The 26150-nt window shown below is 41.6% G+C and overlaps 1 protein-coding gene across 13 annotated transcripts in view; it reads right to left on the bottom strand.

The window, feature by feature from the left end:
* Positions 1-202: 202 nt before the first annotated feature.
* Positions 203-26150, bottom strand: part of TNRC6C (trinucleotide repeat containing adaptor 6C) — a 77181-nt gene continuing 51233 nt past the window's right edge. For 3 of the 13 annotated variants that reach the window (XM_039562084.1, XM_019290694.3, XM_019290691.3), the window contains 18 exons: positions 25910-26076; positions 25162-25266; positions 24639-24719; positions 23944-24013; positions 23603-23748; positions 18191-18364; positions 16803-16949; positions 16243-16365; positions 14909-14992; positions 14363-14594; positions 12518-12685; positions 11253-11444; positions 10969-11112; positions 8140-8256; positions 5667-5861; positions 4290-4360; positions 3407-3546; positions 203-2197 (listed from right to left, as the gene is read on the bottom strand). In XM_039562084.1, the coding sequence (XP_039418018.1) occupies positions 1837-2197; positions 3407-3546; positions 4290-4360; positions 5667-5861; positions 8140-8256; positions 10969-11112; positions 11253-11444; positions 12518-12685; positions 14363-14594; positions 14909-14992; positions 16243-16365; positions 16803-16949; positions 18191-18364; positions 23603-23748; positions 23944-24013; positions 24639-24719; positions 25162-25266; positions 25910-26076 (2717 nt within the window). In that variant the 3' untranslated portion in view covers positions 203-1836. The remainder of the gene's footprint in view (positions 2198-3406; positions 3547-4289; positions 4361-5666; positions 5862-8139; positions 8257-10968; positions 11113-11252; positions 11445-12517; positions 12686-14362; positions 14595-14908; positions 14993-16242; positions 16366-16802; positions 16950-18190; positions 18365-23602; positions 23749-23943; positions 24014-24638; positions 24720-25161; positions 25267-25909; positions 26077-26150) is intronic. The other 10 variants (XM_039562086.1, XM_039562083.1, XM_019290693.3 and 7 more) reach the window with 9 other exon arrangements.

Genomic DNA, 26150 nt, shown 5'->3' with positions numbered 1-26150 from the left:
CAAGATAGTGATCACAAAGTTTTCGCCACTTTGACGAAGAGGAGGAAAACAACAACAAAAATAGTACACAGCAATGGCCAAAGAAAAGGATAATACAACAACACTGTTCAATCCCAGAGCTCTGAAGTAGCATATCTTCATTCTGAAAATAGTTTTCTTTACGATGGAAGTCTTTTTTTTTGTTTTTGTTTTTTTTTCTCTCTTTTTTTTTTTTTTTTTAAATTCCTTTTTTTATTTTAAAGTTTGAAGGAGAAAAAAAGGTCTGTAAACAGGTGGGAGCCAAAACTCCTGGCTCCTCCAAAAGCAGTCAAAACTTATGTCCAAGTGCTTGTTTCTGTTCCTGCTTGCAAGGGAACTATCAACTCTTTACAATTATCTATGGCCACAGTTCAACAAGAGTATTTTTTCTTTTTTTTAAACTTTATATTCCGAATGGAAAAATGGTGCAATACTCCGGTAATAATTTTCTTGCATTAGTCCACAATAAAAAGCCGCTAAAGGTAGATATACATATTATTCTCCAGAGATACACACTGTAATTTTTAAAATGCAGTAAGAGTCCTTGAGTAAACATTTACACGTGAATTGTCGCCGGCCCCTTCTATCAGTTTCTTTCCTTTTTTTTTTTTTTTTTTCCTTTTTTTTTCTTTTTTTTTTGGTTTTTTTTTTTGTGTGTTTTTACCATTACAGGATTAGCTACAAGAAGGGCTGCGGACACTCAGTGCAAAGTTAGAAGCTAATAACAATTAAACATTTGACCAATGAGCAAATAAAAAGCATATACTGAACCAAAGGAGAAAACTTCACACGTTGAGTTAAACCACACGTGGGCACACGCACACACACACACACACACACACACTCACATCTGTCCCAACAAAAACATAGAGTCTGAACTTTAAACAAAAAAAAAAATTCTTAGAGCCTGTTTTTTGTGTACTGATGCTGACCTGGAAGTGTAATAATTCAACTCAGAAAGCGTTCACATTTTGTTATTGGCCTGCTGGATTCAAGTATTTGCATGTTGATATGGTTTGTTGCTTTTTTTTTTAAAATTTTTTTTTTTGTTTCTTTGTTGATTTTTTTTTATTCTTTTTTTACTTTTTATATTTTTTGGGATTTAAAAAAATGACATGAAAAAGTAATGAAACAAGGGTAATGTGCATAGGCAGATCCATGGGAGTAGTGGACACAGAGATACCCCAACCCTGCCCTCCCTCCCCCCCCTTCAACCTGTACAGTCCAGAGTTGCCACTCGGATTCATCACTTTTCTGTACCAATGGTAAATATCACACTTCACCCTTTCTGATTATTGGGTCCGCCTCTGTAATGTGCATAATAGTCACAGGCTCATTTAAATAGGCTTTCATTTCCCCCTTCCCAACCCCCCCCCAGCTGATAAAATAACCCTTTCCAGCCCAAATTCTGAAAAGTGCCCTTCATGATAGACCTATTCTAAGCAGCTTTTATACTTGGTTTTGAAAAATCACCATACAAACATAAAAAGACGACGTAAAACAAAAAAAAGCCATGAAAAAAAAATAAAACCTGTCATTAGCATGTGACACTGACCAAAGGAGCCCATACTGTTTCAGGAACAGTTCACAAGGACTTCTGCAGTTTCGGATTCGATATTGGACAGAGGTACTAAGGAGGGCTGCCAGTCTCATGGGTTAAAGCTGGATTCTTCATCAAGCCCGGGACTGGAAAGGGTTACCTTTCTCTCTTTTTTTTTTTTTTTTTTTAATCTTTTTTTTTATTTTTTTTTTTTTTAATTTTTTTTGTTTTCCTTTAGTGCTGATGATTGTTATTTCCATTTTGTTTTCTCTCCTCTCCTAGATGGATTCCCCGCTGAGCAGATCCCCCGGCAGGAGGGTGTTGAGGGGCGTGGGGCTCCCGATGACTCTGCCGTCGTCGGCGCTGGGGGGGCCCCAAAGGCTGCTGGAGTACTGGGGCACCCCTCCCCAGAGCAGGTCGCTGCTGCCCTTGCCCCCCAGGCACGGGGGGTTCCAGTGGCCGGCGTCGGGGCGCACCAGCCCGTGGGAGCTGCCCGAGGAGCCCAGGCGGCTCGGGGTGGATCCAGTGTTGGACTGCCAGCTGGAGGTGGGCGGCAGCGCCTGCCCCTGCGCCAGGAAACGGTTCACTTCTTCCTCACCAGCAAACTCCGCCAGGATGGTAGTGTTGCCCAGGACACACCTGAGGGCACGAGCAAGATGTGAGGTGTGGGGTGGCAAAGAGTGCTTTTGGTGGATATTCTGTCGGGAAAGGCTGTGAGAATTGGGATTGTTCAGCCTGACCTAACTGCTTGAAGGAGCTTACAGGGGAATGTGGAGAGAGGCTATGGACAAGGGGGAATGGCTTCAGACTGACAGAGAGTAGGGTTAGATGGGATATTGGGAAAATACTCTCCACTGTGAGGGTGGTAAAGCCCTGGCACCTGGAAGTGTCCCAAGGCCAGGTTGGATGGGGCTGGAGAAACCTCGGACAGTGGAAGGTGTCCCTGCCCGTGGCAAGGGGTGGGACTGGATAAACTTTAATGTCCCTCCCAACCCAAGCAATTCTGTGATTCTGTGATAGGGATCCATCTTCCCCCAAGCTGAAATCGAGGTGAAGATTTCCACCACATCCACTCACTTTGAGCAATCCCTGTGTCTTTGACAAAGCCTTCTCTGTCCTGTTTTCTATCCACCTTTCTACACCCATCGACACCCAAATCCACACATGTGGAGACCACCTCCTCTAACTGACACATCCTGGAGCCTCAATTCTCTTCAGGAGTAAGGACAGAAGCTCACCAGCCAAGTGATGCTCCCACTACCTCAGTGCTTTCATTATGCTCAAGCTATAACCTGCTGATAAAGGGAATTGCTTTCCAACCCTAAACACCCAAATATTCTTTTCAAACATCACTCTCTGTATTCTTTATCCTCCCAAATGGCACGGATTTTGTCACTCCAATTCTCCAGCCCTTATGCCAATTAGTCCCATGGATTTTAGAACTCCTAAAAAGCACATTTTGTTGTCATACCCTTCTCTCATAACTCCTTTTAAAAAAGGTGACCATCATGAACACATTCCTTATTTAGCATTTTTTTACCCTCTCTGTTTCTCTCTAAAGCTAAAACCGTGTTCCTGTGCTCTCCCTGAGCTTCCTTGGGAATCCTTATCACGTCTTACAAATTCTTTGTGGCCTTACAGGTGACAAGTCCTAACTGAGGATATTATAAATAAAGTTTCGTAATGTCCTCTTATTCAGCACCACATGAGTATCTACCCCCAGTTAACTTTTCTGTTTCTCTCATTAGGTAATCTTGAAAATCAAGATTAAAGTAACTAGTAACTAGGAAAATATTTTCTGAGCTAGAACTGACTTTGCAACAGAAGAAAGAGGGAGCAGAAACATACATGTGCAGAGACTTCTGGGCCTTGGCTGCTTCCTCCTTGGAACTGTATCGGACCACAGCATTCCCTTGGGTCAGGTTCAAGTGGAATGTGATGAGAGGGCCGTGCTGCAAACACAGTGTCCGCAGTGTGGAACCATCGATCTGGGAAGAGAGGCAAGGGCAGGAAAGGTTACCTGTGGTATTGTGATCTTACCTTAAATGCTTGTTAAACAAGTGTTTAAAAGCTAAAGAGTGAGTTCAAGTGAAAGGAAAAAAGAAGTACTTAATTACACACTTATTGCTCTCTGCATTGAGGGAGACATCCTGTCTTTTTAAATATTCCCTACAGTCCAGGGCACAAATTTTCCCACTTTAGGTTATACAAATTGTCTTTATCATTAGAAGTCCATAGAAATCCAGAAGTAAGTCGAAGGAAAAACACACTTCATAAATGTAATTAAATTTTCCCCAAGATTAATTTGGATGTCTGCATCCAAGGCTTTGTGGCTTATGTTCTTCCTTTGGAATGACACTGTGAAGGACAAGTAGAGGATTTGACAGACATATGAGAAAAACCCAAAAAACCCATAGGAAAAGCAGATTTTACATCTCTCTATGTGCTTTACATCATCATTCACCTCCAAACTTACACAGCAATGGTGCCCACTGAATGACTGAATTACAGGCTAGAAAGTTCATACTTGATTTGACAGCACTTTGAAAACTTAACAAATTCCCTGTACAAGACAGATACTTGTAATAAATGCAGAATAATTATTCTTCTTTCAAATAAATCAAATAGCCAAGGCTGCTAAATGTTGTTCTCATCATCTCTTAAATGTTGTTCTCATCATCTCTTAAACCCAAGTGTCTTTTCCTGCCCAGCCCTGTACAATTCCAGTTACCTGGGGGGTGAGGTTCCTAAGAACCAGCCAGCTGCTTGTTCTCCCTGAGCTGTCAGTACTCCATGCAGAACCTGCAACACAAATTCCACAACAAAACATTTGATCACGGTCTCTGGAGAGCATCTCACAGGCAAATTTATCTGGAATCACAACACACTAACAAGCCTCAGTGCTGCTGAAAATAAATCCTACAGCAGTTGCCTCACACCTTGATTTACTGTCTCCCTTGGAATGAAAGGTTGCTGAATGAAAAGCTGCTCTTGTTACATTTCAAAGATCTGTGGCATTTTTCATACTCCCACAGTAACTATTAGGGAGCTAACAGATGCAGGTATGGCAACAAACTGGATCCTCAGGATGCATTAGAATTAATCTGGAAGACACATTTTAAAAGCAATTCTGATGTCCAAGCTCAGATTGCTGCTGCTAATAAAGATTTTTATGGCACTGCAGCACTCTGCTCTCTTGCCAGTGACAGATTAATGTGTATGACTTATTCAAAACAGGTATTTCTGCACTGACAAAGTCCTGATTGAAGATACAAGGGCATAACCAACAGAACCTCTCTGCCAACCTCAGCCTGGTGCTTTACAGCTTAGCAGTTTACAGTAAGAAGCTGTACAAGCTTGATAGTTATGAGAGGGATTTGAGAATCACAGTGGATCCTGTGGGTGCCCCAGAGAGAATCCTGGCAACAGCTTTATCTGCCCTTCCAGGTGGGGTTTTGGTGAAGAAACATCCAAAAGAAATGGCAGGAAGATGGAAGAATATTTAATTCTCAATTTAGTGTAAGTAGATTATTAAAACAGTCAGCTTTATAAAAAAGGAGTAACACCTGCATATATATCTATTATTTATACAGATAGAGATATCTAAATATAGATATATATACAGCCAGATCCATGGTTTCTCATATTTGTATTAAAGCAAAACAATGGCATCTAAAAAAAAGGGCCTGTATGAAAAAATTCAGGTATTCCCTGAGGGCCCTGCAATGCCATCAGGTCCTAAATGCTTCACATCCATGTGTTCCATATTAAATTCCATGGGCTCCTCTTGAAGCCTTGTGGACAGTCTTACATCACACCACAAGACAGGACACATGTTTAAAAGACATTTTTAGAAATTAACGAACTGGGGGGAAAAAATCCTAGTTGGGAGCTAAATACATTGGGCAGTTCCTATGTAAAATTACCAATATGACCAGCTGAAAGATGCTTCATTTACAATTTATCCAAACTGAAATAAAGAGACAGGACATGCATCCCCAGAACAGACCCACTCTAGCTGTGCTGAAGCTCTGGTTTCTGGAGCCTCACACGCAGAGTGAAAAGCAAACAGTGCCAAAGAAGAGGCAGAAGAGAGAGCTGTGAGTACCAGAGGAGTAAGAGCTGGTCCAGCCCAGGGGACTGGCACCCCACGTGGAGGATGGCTTGGTGTTGGTTAAGCCTGGAGGAGGTCTTGTCGGAGCTGTAGTGTTTCTGGGTACCTTCCAGAGTTCGTGGGACAGAGAGGCTTGGGTGTGAGAGATCGGGCCAGAGGACCACGTGGACTTGATGTCTGACAGTTTACCTGCAATAGAAAACCAATGCATTTGTGTATTCTTCATTCATGGGTATCACGGGCTACATTCTTCCAGCTTCTCAGGAGGAAAAGAACAACTTCTTGTACCATCCAGTACTATAAATCCTGTATTCTTTGAACCTACTTACACCTGTGTTCACAATTTCAAGTACTTTTGTGTTTAGTGAACTTCACACTGTCTGCTACATACACAGCTCCCTTTGGAAAATCTATTGTTTTGCTTTCTATAAAAGATGATACATGGAAAAAAGTTCAGAAAATGGACATAGGTGTTTGAAATCTGATTTCACCAGAATTATAATGAAACACTTCAAGATTGTCTCTCTCAAAGGTTTAACAGGACTTAAACACTTTTTCTTGCACAACTCATTTTATCTAACATTAAGAATTCAGTATGGTCCATATGTTCTTCTGATGCATTATTAAAATTCTTAAGATCAAAGGCCAACAAAAACTTTATTTCTGAATATTTGAAGTGACCTATACTCTTTTTTCCAAGTATCTTTGAGAAAAACTAAGTCTCCAGAAGATCAGACCATATCACAACCTGTCAGTCTTTATAACTTTCTGCTGTTGCTTGTTCTTTCCCTGATCAGTTTTCAAACTCTTACTGCTGTTCCTGCCAAATCAAAGTTTTATAAAATAACACAAACCCAAGAACAGCAAACACAAAAGTATAGCACCCAGAGGGGCAGACAGAATTGGTTTAAATAATGATTAACAAAACAAGTCTTTATTCACCTTTAGACTTACACATCCCTGCCTTTCCTCCTCATACCAACACGTGCTGTGCAATTAGAGCCCAATTTCCTTGTCACAGCACAGTTACCAACACTGGCAGCACATGTAGGGCTGGAATGGACTGAAAGGGACACAGTCCTGCACCTTCTGCCCCAGCAAATGATGCTGTGACTGCGCTGCCCTAATGCTTTAATGCTGATTGCAGAGAATAAGAAAAAACTTGGTCTGACAAAGCCCAAGATGCAAAGATCTTGTGAATTTTTATAAAACTAGAACTGGCAGATATAAGTTTACACTGGATCAGTACTTTAAGGCATCAGGCAGCCACTGAGTAATTTTATGAGTCCTAAAGCCAAATTTACCAGTTGCAAAATCACAGACTCAGTTACATACACACACACTCCCCAAATTGCCTCAATTTATCTAAATCATTTAACTCAATTATTTCATATTGAATCATAACAATTTAAGTGAAAGGGCAACCACTCTCCCATCTTCTGACAAATTGTAGCAGCAAAAATAATTTGACAATGACAATGAGGACATCAATGAGTGTTAAATGGTGGGAGGAGAGGAGCAAGTCTGAGTTTGAGAGCTCAGAGCAGCCCAGCCTGTGATGGGGCACCCGATACAGGCACAGCACCACAGGTCAGATGTTGCTATGTCACTCTTTCTCATGGGGGTAACACAAACATTAGATGACACTGCAAAAACAAAAAGGCAGCAAATAAAGCAGAAATGCATGGCAGATAAAGAAAAGCGAGCCACTCCTTTCTTTTCCTTTCACTGGAGGAAAACATCCCAAACAGGCCCTTTTTGTTTTGCATTCTGCAGCATGACCCAGAGGCTGCACCTTCAGAGAAGTGGAGGGTTTTCAGTGGATCAGCATTTTCTTTTCTAATCCATCTATACAGCCCAACACATTTTTATAATGGGAAAAACTGGATTATTGAGGTAGCTAGCTTGCAAGCAAAATTTCCGTGTTTTGCAAAAAGAAGATCCAGAATTTAGAGCTCATTAAAGAAAATGGGGTAATTAGCTAGCTCACCTATGAGCTCAGCCATATAGGGGTGCATCAGGCTTTGGCTTGACTATTAAAAGACACTGAAGAGCCCCAAACCCAACCCCTCCAGAGCCATGCAAAAAGTACCTCCTGGAGGTACTTCTAAAGCTTTTCCTAAGCTGAAGATGTTTCACTTTTAACAGTGAGTTCAGTAACACAAATTCAACATCAGCTCTTCCTGGAAGGGTCTGTTCCTGCTGAGGCCCTGGGCAGTGTTCCTCCCCCCAAAGATCTCGATGCCGGCATTGAGTGGCACCAAGTGGAATAAATCCATTTCTCCTCAGCACAATTCCAGGCACACCATCCACCAGTCCCCACCTCAGAGCTGACAGGAGAGCTGCCACCTAGCACAGGGCTACAAACACACTTCTGCCTGGGGGAGCGCTCCTGGAAGCACTGGGAGAGCACTCTCTAGGGCCTTTTCCTGGGAATGCAGAAGCTGTGGAAGCAGAAAGGCCGTACCTGCAATGCTAGGTGCAGATGCAATGCTGCTGAAAGAGCTACTGTAGCCGGAGGCACTAAGCGGCCAGGCACTCGATGAAGGCAGCGTGGCATTCTGAGATGATGTTGGGGATGACCCTGCAGAACCAGCAGAGAAGCAACTAAGAAAGATGGGCATAATGATGTTTGGTGTGACATAAGCAAATCTCTTATGTGCAAATACAAACCATGCAAGGCATTCTCTTTCATCAGCCCGGTCTCTGAAGTCTAGGAATGAAATGTTACTGGAAGCGTGATAAAGTGGGGCAGAAGTCTTTAGAAGGAAAGAGAAGAAAGCTGGCACAGGAACAATTGTAGTGCAGAAGGTAAATTCTGCATTTTCTTTAAGATACTCAAAAAATGAGTGTTAAAGTGTTTAGTCTCAAAGGGACAGGCTTCATTTTTAAAGGTCCTCTGCCAGCTGACTTAGGCAATGGCAACTGTAGATGAGCAGAGATGTGTATGATAAACTAACCTCTTACCACGGGTGATCTGTCCTAAATTACTCAAGGTAAACGCTTCCCCTACATCCTAATGCCCACAAATATCTTTAAATTTTTGCAGACTTTCAGTAAAAGCAAGGATATATTTAAGCAATCTCATCTCAAACTGATAACATAATTGAAACAGCACGAAACCACCTCAGTCAATCACTTACAATCTGAGCAGCTATCTAAGCCTATGTACGATTTCCTTACTGGCAGCAAATGAAAAGAAACTGAACATAAAATAAAAAGTCTTCATTGCAAAGACCAGGAGAGCTGGAAGTATTCTCTCTAGCCACCAACAAAATCAAGTGTGTATCCTGGGTGACTTATCATTCCTGACACACAGAGATGGGCTGTGATACTGAAACATCTTTAACTGACTAATAAAAACAGGTGAGCTCTGTAGCAAAGAGCACTGTGTTGAGGTAGAAAGGAGGAATTAAAAGGACAATCTCATCCTTCACAGCTCAATAAAAAACACAGGCTTTGTTTTCAACTGGAACAGCAACCAACCAAACTTTACCTTAACCAGACTCCCTGTGCTCCAAGGGACACCAATACAGGCATCAGTTTCAAGCAACAGAACTCTGTATCAGGCCTTCTCTGGAAATAATCTATTCCCCAGGCAGGAACTATGGAATTTTAGCAGATTCAAAGGCCCACAGAGCTGAAACTGGTCCTGATTCCTCATGGCTACAACTCTCAGCTCATAGGAGCTGACCCTCCAAAGCTTCATTAGCAAACAGGGCAAAGAAAAATCAACGAAAACCCTTAAGTTTTGCCTGTTTTTAGGTGCACAGGGCAAGGACAGCACACCCCACAGCCTGACCCTCTACCTGGGGAGCAGCTCAGTCAGCACAAGCTCTGTTCTTCAGGCTGCACTTATACAAGCATAAAGAAACAGATTCTGCAACTAAAGCTTGTATTAAAATTCTATTATTACCAAGCTAAAAAGCTAATGAGGAAAGGCAGCACATGCTAACCCCCCCCACCCCAGGCACTGCTTTTCAGAAGGTCTGAGCTCTTGAGGGCCTGTTTACTTCTGTAAAGGCCATCTCTGCTGACCCTCTTTAAGAAGAGGAGTTATTTCTTTGTTCCACAGGCAGATTATGCACCAGCAGAGCTCATGTTCCTTCTCAGCAAGACCTGTAGTGGGTATCATCTGATTTACAGGTACAGCTCTGTAGGTTTAGGCTTCTGGCCTGAAGGGTATTTCTTGGGTGCACTGTATCTGAAGTGTCACTGAATTACATCTTTATGCTTTTCTTTTTATAACTTCAAACCTGCCTGCCCCCTTGAAGCACTTTGGAGTCATTAGAAGTTAATTCAACCTTACTCATTACTCAAATACTCCATGTTTCAGCTGAAAGAAAGGCTGCTTCCTGCTAAGAGGCAACTAAAAATCACTGCAGGCAATCAACACTCCGGATTCCCTGCCCTCATGTCTCACATCCCTTGCCTGAGGTAACAAGCCCAGAGCTGGACACCCACTTCAAGGATAGTCCTGATTTACAATCTGTGCTGGTACCACACATGTAACTGGTAGAACAAACCCCACATTTTTAATCCTGACAGGCTCTTCTGGACAGCCTGATGATGCTATTCCTGTGCCTACTGCAGTGCTCTGACAGAGTGCAGATAACCTGGCTATTTTGGCACTCAGATCACAACCAAGCCACCTTTCCCCTGATCAACTTCCAGCACATGTAGCTAACAAGTAGCACAGTCACAATGCTTTATCATTTTAGAGAATTCCCTTTTTATTCTGAACTAAGCACTGCCAGAACAAAAGGAATGGAAATAGCACTGGGAAATACTAGTTTACCACTCAATTCCCTTTTTTTCTTTTACGGCTTTGGAGATAAAACAGTTCTAATTTGTTTTGTTTATTGATCTTCTAACAAAGCTACAATTAATTAGTGTACCAGAAGCCTCCTGCCTCAGCAACAACTGTGGAACTTTTGTATTGTGTCTTCTGAGAATTTCACAAAGTGTATGCAGGAGGGTGGGCAGTGTGGAGAGCAAAATCTTGTTCAAAACCATGTGATACAGGTTAGAAAAACTTCCAGTGACCACAGAAGTTTAAATTACATCTGACAGCCTTTTCCAATATAAAAATATTTACATTCCCATGGAAAACACGAAACTTCTTAATCCCTCCTTTAAAACAATTATTTCTGGATATTCAGTGACAGTTCAGAGCAGAAGCATTATTAGGTTAGGAGCACATGCAAAAATACGCTGTATCTGCACCAAATGAGGTCAACTTTTTGGGAAGGGAAAAGAAAGTATGCACAGATGTGGAAGCAATTTGTGTGTTTACCTCCACTCTTGAGCAGATAGCGATTCACATCCTGTATCGTGGTGTTTATGGTAGGCCCAGTTGGAACACTGCCAGGAGTAACATCGGGGTCATTTTCAGGATCAATATTCTGCAGTCCTTTCCACGGCACTCCTGGGTGAAACTCTGTGTCAAACACAATAAAAAGAGAAGTGTGTGAAGTCGTAATTCTCCAAAGCTCCTGTGCGTCAGAAGGACTCAACAAACCCACCCAGCAACGCGTTTTAGGGACATCAGCTCAACACCAAGGCTTTGGGTTGTGTTACCTGGTGGCCAGTTTATGCTGGAGCCATTGGAAATCTTATCACTATCGGATTTGGCACGTGACCAGCTGTGAGGAACAGCTACAGGTGGGCTGGCAGGAGACTCACTGTTCTGGATCAGATCATAGCGGCCGTAGGAGTCATCGAGGGAGGACTTTCCCGGAGGACCAATACTCAAACCTCCAGGGATAGCACCTGCAAGGAGTGAAATGGGGATTTTGGGTATGGAATTGCATCAGGATACATTTTGTTATTATTTTCTTTCTTTTTTTTTTTTTTCTTTTCTGTATTACAAAGATAAAAAGAAAACTAAAATGCAAACACAGTAAGCCAAGCTTAACAGCATCTGAAGCCTTAGCAGGGATTACAGCTGAGAGACACACTGCTGGTACAATCTAGACACTCAAGTTAAAGAGTTCTGCATTAAATTCCTGCCAACAAGAGACTGAGTAATTCAAACCATCACACTGATGGTAAATAGGAACTTGCTGAGACAGCATACCAAGGAATATCCCTCATCTCATCCTTCCCTAGGCATTCAGCGCTGACAGGATGGATGATTTGAAATGGCTGTTCTCATGTTCCTACAAACTATCAAACAACAATTTGGCATCAGCAGTGCAGCTACTTGCAGAATAAAAAACTGCTGTAAAGAAATAATTTATGCTGCTCATAATAAAATCCAGGATATAATAAAGTTAACAGAGCCCCATGTTCTAACAGAATACATTTGGTACAGGAAATAAAGGAATAACTGGCTCAGGATACTGGAGGCGTTAGGGATAAAGGTGTTCAAACAGATTAGCAATCACTTCTGGAAAAATAAGAAGTTTGTGCCCCTAACTCTAGGCTGGGTAACTATGTAATCCATCATTCCCTTGTGCAGGGAAAGGTTGATGATACTGGAAAAACTGTGGGAGAAAGCCAATGTAAAGTTTTTTTGGATTGAAGGTATGCAGGTCTGGAATAAGGAGAAGACTGTAGGACTTGTTTTGCCAACACTAAAGGCTTGTTTGACTTGAACTCCATGTTCTCAGCAACAAAATGCAACAAATGAAAAAACCATTCCTACATTGTATGCAGGGAGTGACAGCTGCAAGCCCCTCACTGCAGAAACCATCTATAAAATCTCACGGGCTCAAAGGCGCTCGGTACCAACCATTTGTGAGCGCTTACACAAAAAAGGAACATGAGAGAAATAATTCCAACTGCACTGTGGGTGGAATCACCAAAAGCCAGGCTGGCAGGGGGTCCCCAGGGGACATTACCGTGCTTGCTGGAGTTCTGGTCAAGCGAAGAAGCAGCACTAGACAGATTATCCATTGAGTTGGGGTGTGTCCACTGAGGAAGGCGAGACTGGGACTGAGAAGTGTCCTTCACTGACAAACCACCAGTAATGTCCATGTTATTTACATTCATGTTCGGGTTCAGTCCAGCTGGGGGGGAAAGAGATCCTTAGATATCCATAATATAACCGAGGGATTGAAAAGCTGTGTTTGAAAAATCCAGCTGCAGGAATTACTGAACATTGATTTTCAGACAGCTGTATGCATGTGGAGCATTTACAATGCACATTTTCAAGAACTTTTGCTTTTATAGAACACCAATAGAAGTCCCATGAATTCAGAAAATGTTAAAACCTTGCTAAAAAGGGGAGAAAAAACCATGCAGGGATAATATTTTGAAGCTGTAACTGTTTCTACTTGCAGTCTCTTGTCTTGGAAGAATGCACTGGAATTTTGTGTTTAAACCAGTTTGCAGCATTCCATGGCTAAGCCAAAATATTCCTAATGTCTCCCCAAGCACCCCCCCATGATGTCTGCCACTTCATTTTGCTAATAATGTTTTAAAAATCCCCGAAAAAGCAACTAATTAAAGGTCAGACAAAGAGCTGCTGTTCATCAGAGCAGGTTCTGCACTAACCGGGCTTCTATTTTGTATACACAGAGCAAAATCACTCAGACTGTTATTTAGGGAATAATTTTGACATGCTTCTGTGACACGAATCGGGGTCTTTTCTGATATATAATCCTGAATGTTAGCAGATCACAGAAAGCTGAAATATCCTAAGAACCTCTTAGACTTAGGCCTTTAATTCACAAATTCTTTTGCCTTCTGATGCTCCCAGCCATAACAGCTCACCACAGCAGTCAGAATTACCTTCTTAACTGCTCCATGGCAGATAAAGCTTGGCAATACTATTGTACCCAGCATAAAGAGAATCACAAAGAGATTAAATTAATTCCTTTATGTCATAAAGGAAGTCTGTAGCATACATCAAACAATCACACAGCAAACAGGTCTGAAAGGTTGCTCTGTTCACTCTGTCTCCAGGCCCAACAATTTATTTTGACTTCAATCACATTTGACAGATCTATGTCTAACCTACCACAAAATGCTGGGGCAGATTTCAGGAACTTCCCAGATAATTTATACCAGTACTCTACTCTGCTTAAACCATGTGATCCTTACTGTCTAACTAGATCTCCTTCTATGCAACTCAAGTTTATTACCTCTTGCATTAGGAAATGAAAGAAAACTTCTTCCTAGCTCTCCTTCACATTTTTGAAGATTCTTGCACGTCTCTTAAATCTTCTCTTTAGACCAGTCAGCAGAGGATTTCATTTTTTCCTTAACAGTTGTGTTTTCGAATCATTTAATCACCTCCACTAGAATATTTCTGCATTCCTTCACACTGATCCACATACTTCTTGAAATACACTGACTAAAACTGATGCCTCACCAGTGCTGATTACAGCAGAAAGATGACTTTGCACAACTTTCCCAGACGATGCTCCTGTTTATCAATATGACATTTGTGTATTTTACAACATAACGCTGTTAATTTATATTTAGTTCATAAATAGCAACATATGTAAGCAGTTAATTAGGCAAATTTTCTGCTCTGATATTTTGTAGGCAGAACACAAGTGAGCAGATACAGCCCACCTGAACAGCTACCATATAGGTACGGTGTTGTTTCGGCATTTCAGTGCTATTTAATAAACATATATAATACTTATATCTGTATTTGTTACACTGTGGAGCAAACTACTGAGATGTGAATTAAGGAGATGGACCCCTGTGTGGAGCTGCTGCAGGAGGGCACTCACCAAGAGGGTAAGGAGCAAAGGTGTTCGGTGAAGACTGTTGCTCTTTGGTCTGCAGGTCAGGTAGGCCGGGAGCCTGGGGATGGGGTGAAAAGCTATCCATGGCTGATTTGCCTGCAGAGGGGTGCAAAGATAGATGTGGAGGGGGAGGCTGCTGCTTCATAAGCAGGGCCTGGGCCAGCTGGCGCTGGTGCTGCTGGATCTGCTGCTGCATGTTATTGATTGTACGTGCAACCTGCCGAGAGAGAGCCAACAAACAACTGTCAGTTGTCATCCACCAAAACGCAACACATTTCTATGCTTTTCTCTACAGTGAAATAACACACTGGACCTCCTTACAAATAAAAACTGCACTAAGGGGTGAAGAGCTTTCCTCCAGCAAGGCCTGGAGTAGCTTTATCACTCAGCACCTTCCCTGTCCAGCGCTCAAGCCATGCACTGCATTCCTGATTAAAGGATGCTTTAGCTGCTTTGGTAAATGTCACTCAGCCTCTCTAAGCTACTGAAACCAAACTCTAAAGCAGAGATTGAGCTGGCAGGGACACCTACTTGCTGCTCCTGTTGTCTCATGGGTCCGGAAACGTTACGCTGAGCCTGTAACATCTGCTGCTGGATTTGTAAACGTTGGTACGCCTGCGGGGACAGGGACAGGTCAGACACAGCACACACAGCAAGCTCAGCTCCCTTCAGCTGCTCTGCTGCACCACAACACAGAAAAGGCAAACTCTGCAATGTTCTGAAAACACTCCATGAAGCAACAGTAATAATCCTGTCACAAATGTATTTTATAATATGTTTATTTAAGTCCCATGTTCATTTTTTGTGGTTTTAAAAAAAAAAAATTTAGTAAGTCCACATGGCAAAAAGTGGTCATTAAAGATAGGAACCTACCTTTTTTCTGAAAAAACTGTAACACAAGGCAAAAATTAAACAGGATAAATACCAATCATTATTTTTGATTTGGTCATTTTAAGTTCTGACAGCACTTTGGAGTTAAATCACTTGTGCTGCTTTAGTCCTGAAAAAAATCCACAATTTTCAAGTGGTTGGTTTGGCAGCAAATTTTTTTACAAGGTAAGTTTTTCTGAAACACATGAATTCAAAATCCAAACGAATTCTATACAGGTATTTTTCAGGTAGCTGGGTAGTGTTCAATTATTATGAGAATAATGCTGTGCTCCTCAAAACTAGGGAAAATAATCAGAAATGAGTTTGAGTAGCACACTGAGACCAGCACCTGAACTAGTCTGTCATCTGTAATTTTATGTTTAACCCTGGTCAATACTGAGTTCACATTACCTCTTTATAAAATATTCTTAAAATTCAATTAAGTATTTTCATATGCATAAAAAATAGAGATGTAAAATTTGCAAACACACCAAAAGCACACAGAAGTAAGTCGTTCTTATCACATGATGTGTTTAATATACGCTCCATTAATTAAAGGAAATTTACCCTACACTTGCTTTTTTTAGTGAGGCAAGTGGAAAAGTTCTGTAGGTAACTCAGGTGACCAGCACTGCCAAGATTTCTCTCGTTATGTTGTGACACACGTGTCCAGTTTAAACAGTTCTTCCTACTGCCATGTAACACACAGACCAGTGCTGTTTGAGTACACTGTTATTATACCAGTAGGAACACAACTGACTTTTAGTTCCGCTGATCAGCTGTAAAGGATAATTATTCTGCAAATTACTATTTATAAAGCCCAAGGCAAAAAATACAAATTTCTGTCTTTAAAAAGAAACTTCACCGAAGAAATCAGCAGCTGATTGTTTTGAGGATCAGTCATGTCATTTAAAAACTTAGTTAGTCATTCTCCTATTTTATCTTCATGCCTTCAATTCTGATTTAGAGCTTATCTGCCACATCTTTTAACTTACCAGCTGCAGCTGATAGAGCTGGTTCAACATCGTCATATGCTGAGGATTATTAATTGGCGAGGTTAACTGTGCAGGGCTGAGACCAATGTTTTTTGCTGCAAACTGCAAAAGCTGTGCTTGAACCTAAAGAAGAGAAGAGTATTAAACATTGTACATTTACTTTTAACAGTGGCAACTGTGTGAGCCATTAATCAGAGTGACATCAGCTGGAAAATGTTACTATGACCAGAAGTAATACTGTGAACTATCCAAAAATTAACAAGAGGCTCTAATAGAACCTTAATAACCGTGCTCGAGTGCTCATTTATAAAAAAAGAGATGAGAACAAACTCCTCAGAAACACCACTGTGCAAAAAGGAGCATGGGAACGTGCTCTCAGAGGTAATTACAGGACATACATGTGAGAACATCTCAGCCATGCCACATCTCCCTGCCTAGGAAAGAAAGAAATAACACGGACACAGCCAGGCAGCAGTGGCTGCAAAGCCTCAGGAGCATGACAGAGCACCTGGGAAGAGTTCCAGGGATAGGGAAAACATATGAGTGAGGTGTTGTCTGACCTGAGGGGATAGAAACTGAGGCACTTGAGCACGAAGACTAGGCTGGGATGAATTAAGAGGTTGCACTGGCGGTTGCTGCGGCTGTTGCATGGTCCTGGCTTGTGCTGCTCCGCTATTGCCAAACATACCCAGATTGCCACTCGGTATCTGCAGCAGGACAACAGTGACACAGGCACTTAATGACATCACTCAGCACATCACCTGGATGTTACTTGTTTGTGCAGGCTTTATTCTTGGTGATTACGACAGGCACAAATCAAGAGACCAGCACATAAGAGACTGTACTGAAAAACACGTTTAGAATGAGGCAGGGCAAAGATTGCCATGTACTCAACATCCCAAACCTCCAGAACTTTGTACAGATGCCTGAACAAAAGGCAGCAGAAGTTGAAGATGGCTTTTATAAGGATGCAGAACCCTGGAGGGTCACAAGATGAACAACGAAAAGTACTTGCCAAAAATGCTTGTATTTGTATAGCAAGGGACAGGAGAATTGAGGCATTAAACTCACAGCAACCCCATCCTCCAGCTGGCTAAGCAGTTTTTTTACTTAGTCATTTTACAAAGCTACTGATAATGGACATGTTATTAGTGGAGACTGCTTGGAAAGATGTGCTTAATGGGCTGGAAGTGCTGGACAAGTATTGCCTTAAGAAAACTAACTTTGAAACAATATACATAATAAAGAGCCACAAGAGAATGATGAAGTTTTTCTGTGTTATTTTGTATCTTTGCTGGAACTTCAGTTTGGTGGCAAAAATAACCTGGTCACAATCAACAGTACTTTATGGCTTCTCACTCTCATGGTGGTTATCAGTTTCCCCCTGCTTCATCTCCTTTCCTTTTCTTTCCCTCTCAGCCTGTTCTACTCAGGGGCCAAAACACCCCCCTTAACTCGATGCTCTACCTGAGCCAGATGCTGGAAGCCCAGTTTCTTCTTGCCACCTTTTAAAACTATGAGCTGCCTTGACACTTGGAGCAGGAATAAAAAATCATTTCTCCCCCATCTCATCACAGAATAATTATATCAGGCAGGAAAGATGACTTAGAGCAATCTCACTGCCTTACAGTCCGTGACAATTAGCAACGCCTCAAAAAAAGAGATTTCCCAAAAATGAAGGCAGAGCCACACCAGTGTTCAGGGCTATAAATCCACAACACTACAGTCTCTTCTTGATGGATATGGGTCATCAGCAGGCTAATTACAACTAAGCAGTTGTTTTCTGTCTGTAAGGTGAAATGTTTACACAGCAGGTAGCTCCTCCTCAGATAATTCACGTGAACAAAGCTGTTGCACTTCCAGTTTAAACCCGTTTTCCCTGGGCAAGTGGCTGACGGGCACTAGTGGCTACTCCAATTCCCCTTGGGATCTCCCCCAACAGCCTTACCTGTCTAGAAGAATTCAAGTTTTGCATGCCCAGCCCTGAGGCAATCCCGCCCAGGGTCTGATTAGGGAGTGCACTGTTTGAAAGGGGGAGCTTCAGGCTTGGTGAAGGCAAAAATGGTGAAGTAGTGGGCTCTTCCACTAGGCCGCCATCCTGATTGGAGAAAGAAAGGGTGAGCTGTGTGCGGTGCCAGGAGCCCACAGCGCACAAAGCAGTGTCCCATGGAGACAGAAAATGGCGTGGATGAATAAAAAGAGATATATAAAAAAAGGTATGAACAACAGGGAATGAAAAGCATGGAGTGAAGGGAGAAGAAAGAGAGAAACAGGATTAAGGTACTGTTTTTTGTAACTTTGTTGTACTTCATCCCCAAATGCACAATCACCCTCGCCCACCTTTCCAGAGGAAAGGAGAGATTCTAGCAGCTGATTGCAGAGCTATCATGTGCCCATTGCCTCCTCCCCACTTAGGTTTTCTCCATTCTTCTCCACCACGCTGAGAGGCGGAAAGGGGAGAGGCCCAGCACTTTTCAGGGATACCCTCTGTCTGTCTGGAAAACTCCAGCAGCAGAGCACACAAATAAAACAGCGCTTTAGCAAACCCAAAACTTGGGAAAGGCCACATCAGCTTATTTGACACCAGTCTGGATTTGGTTCCACATCATAGCTCTGCTCTTAAAAAAGCATTTTTGCATTAACCCCCTTCCCTAGCTGAGACACATGAGCCTCTTTTAATACTCACATAGCGCTGAGTTATTAATACCCACTCTGAAACATTACACTGTGAGTGAGGCACCCAATGAACACAAACCAGCAAAGCCAGTAATGACAGCATTGGCTGGGCAGCCTTCCTGAACATCCCCAGGAGGAGGCAGATTTTAGCAAGGCAGGAGGAGCCCCCTCTGCTAACTGTGCTGTGAGGAACCACGGCTGAGCGTGGATCCGATCCACAGGGGGCAGACAGCAAGGCAGAAAATAAAATAAATTAGAGAAGCCCCAAACAAACAGGTAGATCTCTGCTCGTGTTTCAGAAGGGCACCGAGTTCTATCTCAAACTGTGCTTTGATGTCTGGGAAGCCTGCGGCAAGCATGATCAAATAACACTGTGTACAAAGTAGGGCTCCAAAAAAACAGGCAGAGAGAAAAAGCTTTAATTTGCAATGTGCTGGGCTGGTGTTTTTCAGGCAGTATGTTCATTGCAAGGAATGGCTTTTTAAAAGAGGTGAGGAGCTAGCTTATTTCAACCAATAAATTCAATGCCCCAGAAGATTGTGAGATACTGGTGAACCTCCTTTGTTCAAAAAGCAGCCCAGTCTGCTTACCACATACCCAAACAGATGACCTAATGCAGCAAGCATGCTCAGAGAACGATATGTTTTAAGTTAATCCTGAAAAATGCATTTTCTACAGCTCTCCTTTGATGCAAACGAAAAGTTTCTTTACTATCAGGCAAAGTGACACTTGACATGCTATCTGGCTATCCTGAGGGGGACACTGACATTTTCTAATGATATCCCCAAGGCCTTTCAGCTCGAGATATTTTACATTCTACTGGACATCAGTCACACTCCACAAACAACTGCAGCTTGCATGACAGTAACAGGTTCAAGGATTTCTCTTTAGATCACAGACATATGTTTACAATTCTACCCTTCCCCCTTCAAAGAGAAAATAATTTCAAGCTTGGTGCTCGCTCTCCCCTTCAGATGCCATTGTTTCCTATGTGAACAGACCTACTGACCATGAAAGACCCTCCCTGCCTCCCAAATTTATTCAAGTCTTGTCTTACTGACATTATTTTTTCTCAATTTAGAAACAGGCAGTGCCAAGGATGGTGGAGAAGCCACACTGGAGACTCAGGCATTTCATTTCCAGACTCCTTCACAAGTGTGTTCCTTGGCTGAACTGCAGCAAATGGCTTTTGTGTAAGTTGTTTATAACACTTGGTTCATATTCATTTGGTTCTATTTTATTTAATTTGAACTTGTTGCATTGCACTGCACAAATCTGTGCTCTATAACTGAACTAAAATCAATTCATTTAACATGAAGTATTTTAGCTGGTCAAATTAAAGCACCCTTTAGCCATTTTAAAGCCAGACTAGAGGACGCTTTTACTGCTCACAGTGGTTTCTGACCTGTTATTTCTCAGGATCCTTTATGTAATGATTATTTCCTGAAGAACAATCTTTTCTACCTCATCTTTCCTCTTCAGTGATTTTCTTACAGACTTTTGTTATACTTCTTCCTCAGGCTACTCAATTAAAAACTGAATCATCACATTAATGCTCAATCCAGCACTGCTCTTCAATTTTTTGAAGGGACTTGGCACACCCATAAAATCCTACTGGTAGCAGTGTTTCCTACTACAGTTATCTAACACAAAGCACCACAGTGGTGTTTTTTAGGACTTTGAGAAGTCTCTCACTATAGTCTCAAGTACCAAATGTGACAGAATGCAAGTGGAATTACTCAAAGATTTTTAGCCCTGTGAGATATGGACAATTTAGCAGAGGATGCCTGGACACTCTGGCAGTCACCTGCCAACAACTGCCACTTCATGAATCAAAATGTCTCAACAGACAGATGAGAGGCTGATGAATCTGTCAGAGGTCAGTTACAGAAGTAGCTGGCAGAAAATACACACTGACTTCTTAAAAAAAAGATTGAAAAAAAAAAATTCCTTCCTAAAAGTGGAAGTTAAAGTAATAAAATCTCATCTAGAAATAAGTTCTCTTCAAATCAAACAGGAATTAGGCAAAAGAAACCTGGAGGAAATGCAATACTCAAAGAAGTGCTCATCATACAAGGGATGATGAAAATTATTTCAGTCACTGGATCACAGGTAACATAGATGGAGGAAAGAAGAATTTAGAAGTTAACCTTAAAATCCTAGTGATCATTATCAAATTGTGACGGGTGCAGAAGAGTTTCTCCATGATAATACAATATCCTGCTTGTTGTTCCAAAGACAAAAACCAATCGCAGTCACCAGAGATTACCGGGCTCAGAGCATGAAGGATGAGGATGAGAAAACCCAACAAACACTATGTTCAAATCAGAAACAAAGAAAAGGTCTAGTCAGAAGATTTTTGGAAGAACAGGATTGCAGCTAAGAGGCATCAAGGCTTGTAGACCTGGATTTTGCAGTAGTAGAGAAGAGGAGCTGATCACTGACTGGGAGGGTAGGGAAAAGGAGACTTCATTTGCAAGGTGAGAATTTCAGAGACCCAAGCCAAACTCTATGCTCGGAAAAAAGATCCCTTCTCTAGGCTTATTTCTGGTATTTTAAGGATGCTTCCAGGAAAATCTCACCTGTTTTTCTTACAAATCTGATGGCTCCAGAAGACACCAGGTGACATCTTCAGGCAAATCTGACACCTAAGCACAGCATGTCTGCCACCAAGTGTAAGATAATGTGGTTGAGATCACGTATCAGGGCTGGATCTTTATTCCCTCAAGGCCACTGGATTTTCTCCCTTCACCTTTCATGGTGCTAGAGGTCAAGATAACACCCTGAGAAATAATAAATTAACAAAGCACCGAGTGCTGAAGATTGACTCGGTGTGACATGGAATAAAGAGCACCTGCAGCAAGCAGAGAAAGCAAACACTCAAAGGTGATGTTGAATCACAGACCACTCCTGATCCAGAGAGAACAGGGAGTTCAGTGGGTCCAGAAGCAAATGTCAGGGTTGGAAATTTTCCCTCCTCAAATGTATAAAGTTAAAAAAAATAGTAAGTGCTGGCTTTAGATGTTTAGAGAAAAATGATGGAGTCTCAATGCAGGTGAGCTGAGAGAGTGGTAACAACGAGCACACCAACCCAAAGTACAACTTCATGAAGAAGAACCTTGCAGAACTTATTGAAGACTCAGCAAAGCCAACAAAAGGATAACAACTTGATAAGGCAGTAAGTAAAACAAGGGATATTAGCTGGAGTGCTCTGTCCATCTGTGTGGAGAGCTTGTTCCTCACCAAGGATGACCTAAGCAGAAACACAGCAGCTCCAGACTCACGCTCTGGAACAGCACCTCAAAGGGCAAAAAGGTTTTGGAGGACTTGCTCTACTAGCATGAGCTGTAAATCTGGAAAGAACTTCTTTGGGGGGGAAAAAAATTCTGTTCTTAGAGTAGAAACTATATTTATTTAATTCACTTAGCAAGTTGCTCAACACTGTGATAGCTAACAAATACAGTGTGGGATTATTTCCTTTGTTAGAGCAAAGTCACTGTGACAGACTATGCCTAGACTGATAGATTTTACTTACGCTATGAATATTAATGATTTTAGTACTCCCTTCTCAATAGTTGTGTTTAACATATGTTTCCAGAATTATGCATCATGCTGCACATAATGCACCTCTCTCTCTGGCAAGGATTTTACTGCTGAAGATACTGTTATCCAAGAAAAGGAAAGGCTAACTGGCATGCATGCATCTTTTGTGGCCTTCAATTAACATACTCATTAAAGTCTGCCATGGCTAAGAATGAACTTTAGATGAGTGGATATTATTACTGCCTCACACCCTGCACAAAGCTCATGTGAAATGAATTGGTTTCAGCACAGTTTGTAAAAAGCACTGATTTCTGTGTTTAGAATCCTCCACCACCCATCTATATGAACCTTTAAACAACCTGTGAAATACAGAATGACATCTGAGATTCTTCTTTCCTTATCAATAATTTTCAGGGGGATTCTTAGGTGATTTGCTGAGTTTCTGCAGGACTTTCTGTCAAGCTGTAAATCTCATTTTCTACTGAAGACCTGGCTGCACTTTTCCATATATTCTTTTCTTTAGTCACTTTGAATCCTGGACACCACAAACTCCTGGAGCCTTTTCCTCAGTCATTAAATAGTGCTGGAAAATCTGTCATATATGATGACAGAAAGAGAAGCTCATTGGAGAAGCTATTTATGACTGTGTATGTCTGCTCTGAGACTTAACAAAAATACCTGAGCTCCTCATTCCTCTTTAGGTACTGAACTTGCACTGAAATCTCTAAGAAGCTCAAAACTAGAAGAAGAGAAATTAAGAGCCTAATTTTTGAAGATTTTGGCTTTGGTCCTGCCTGATTGTGAATTTGGGCAAGGGTCACTGACTGGACTCTCTCACAGAGTGACAAGACTTCTGTGCTTCATTTTTTTGCTCTTTTTTTTTCTATTTCTAGTTCCACTGTGTTACTGACTCCTTAGCAAGTTTTGAAGTGTAAAACTGGGGATGACCATTCTTTATTTCTATGTGAAAATCAAATCATTCATCTTTTCCACAAGAACTGAATTCCCCACAAGATTGAAAAAAACCAAGAAGTAAAGCCATATCTACCACATTTCTTTCTGTGCTTTCTAATCAGACAGTGGAAATCATCATTATTTCTACACTGTGCACATTCTGGCTCGTGCAGATTTCTGAACTTACCTTGTCAAGGAAGGTGGGGCGGTCCATGGAAGACTCTTTGGAGATTGGTGGTGGGCGGCAGCCAAGGGGTTTGGTGACCATTCCATTATAGTCGGTCACTCCCATTCCACGCTTGTCCATTTCCACCTTCTTTTCCAGCAGAGCACCTGCACAGAAAGGGGAAATATATTGGAAAAGGTGAGGCAGTGAGAGTCAAGCTGCCGACAGCAGTTCAGAGAAATACCTCTTGCTTACAAAAGCAAAGTAAGAAAATAAATATTATCCAATTGGTGTGGACATAATCAAATGCTCTGAATCATGCAGGGTTCCTGTGTTGCTTTAAAGACAAAAAAATTACTTACACAGATACTTACTCATGGCCTGATCGAGATTCATACTGTTACTCTTCAAGGCCTCTTCTGCTGGCTCTCTCTGTGAAAAACAGGAATTATGTTAAGAGGAAAAGTAATCACGTTCATATGATTTCAAAGTAACCTGAGAAAACAGACACATCTCTTAAATACTGGGTTTAATATTTACTCAGCAGCCTAAATAACGTCTTTGTGGGGTTTTTTCTGCTTTCAGCAATTCCCATAATTCAGGTATTTCAGTTTGTCAAGGAAGGACCAGCTCTACAAGGTGAAACACACTGTTGTGTTTAAACGTCCTCCTGTTCTCCATGAACTACTCAAATATCACAATGATACGACTTTCTCTAAGAAACAACCCAACTGTACTCTCATTTCACCTGTTTAATAAAAAAAAGAGGGAATGGGAGGGAATTATTACTGCAGTTCAAAGCAACACCTGTTGTTATAAAACTATGAACTTCAAAATATTATAAATGTCCTCATGGAAAGTATATCCCCAGCTTATCTCAGAGCATTCTAGAGACTTAGAGCAGATTTCTGAAACTCCACTATGTGTTTAAATGCAGGTCAGAGCTACTTCTTGGCCCAGAAACTGAAGATCTTGGTGTAGCTACAGTCTGAAACAGCCACAGTCAGAACTACAAGCTAAAAGCTAAGGCACAGTGTGCTGGCTGAGCACTACTCACAGGGAAGCCCATGTCTGTGAGCTGTTTTATCAGACGGTTCATGATCCAGGCCTCATCCTGCTTGCTAGATGTCTTCATGCCCTTAGTAAATAAATGGGAGATTCCATTAATGGGCTGGTTTCCATGTTCATTGTGGTGAGATGTACACAAAAGAAATGGTAAGTGGTTTTTATTAATAACACATGCTACTGAAAGATGTATTAGTACATTAATTCAGAAAGTATTGAAGAACCCTCCGAGCAACGCGACTACGGTTCTCTTCCCCCAGAAGTGTAAAATTTTATCTCAGCTGAATAGGTGTTCAGTGTACTATTTAGTATTTGATTTGCTGGCCACTGAATTAAAGCCACCTTTGAATTTACGTATTTCATTTTAATCCTTGGCAGAAAAATATAATGAAATAAAGCTGAAATAGTACAACACTTCCTGAAAAACATTCCCAAAAACAAGTTTGCAACCTTGAAGTTAAGAATGTTACTCAGTGTATTTTCTTAAAAACAAACAAGAGCGTCTAGATAAACACCTTTAAAAGATCTCTGTGCAGCTTTTCTATCACAAAATCCTTAAGAAGTCTCTTCCTTTCAGTTCTCCAGAAAGTACCAAGGGACAAGCGCGGATTTGTTTTGGGCTGCGGACAGTACAAGAAACAACCATACTTGATCAAATCACCGGCCTAACTGTTGGCTAATGGAATAACAAACAAAGTGGCTAAATGCATTCCCAATTCCTTTAAGTTACAGCCTGGCCTTGTCCTGAAATAAAGACTGTGCAATGGAAAATTTCCTCACACAATTGTCTATGTTGTTGGTTGAGCGCAGCATTAACACAAGTTCGCTTTGTTCTCACACACACACATACCGTCCTCACAAATAGAAAACAGCTCTTTTTGTTAAACAGCTCCATCACAAACTACTGTTTGCTTTTCCACCACCATGGCAAGTGTCTGAAAGCCCCCTTAACACCTTTTCCTCCTTCTGTTAATACATTATCATTTCTTTAGAATACATGGAAGCTTACAAAACTTAAAGAAAACAAAGGCAACAACAACAAAACTCCCGAAGCATCTGACATGCCTAAATTCAAAGATCTCCCATTTTCCCCTGCAAACAAGGTAGGCTGTACTTGAACCACTGTAGTGGCAAGCTGTGCTTGTGTTCAGGTGTCAGAGGTCTAATTTCAGGTGTAATGCACCAGCAAATTTGTGACAACTTATTCTACAAATGTTATACTAATTCCACTCTTGCCGGAGAGTGTCTTTATTTTTGTCTTACCTTTTGAAGTCCTTTCTTCGGGGCATTCCCCCAGGAATTACAGGAGGAGCTGCTCTCTTGTGAAGCAGTGTTATTCCACATATCTCCTTCTTCATCTTCCCACTGACTAGTACTGAGATTCACTTCATCCCCACCACTGCCCCAGCCTTCTTGCATAGATTTTGAAGCTGGAGGGAAAGAGGGAGAAGAAAAATGTTATTCTGTTTCTAGAAAATTTTACAGAAATATCTTTTCGTGTCAT

This window comes from Corvus cornix, chromosome 18 (assembly GCF_000738735.6).
Source record: "Corvus cornix cornix isolate S_Up_H32 chromosome 18, ASM73873v5, whole genome shotgun sequence".
NCBI classification, from domain to species: domain Eukaryota; kingdom Metazoa; phylum Chordata; class Aves; order Passeriformes; family Corvidae; genus Corvus; species Corvus cornix.
This window is presented reverse-complemented; position numbering and strand designations above follow the sequence as displayed.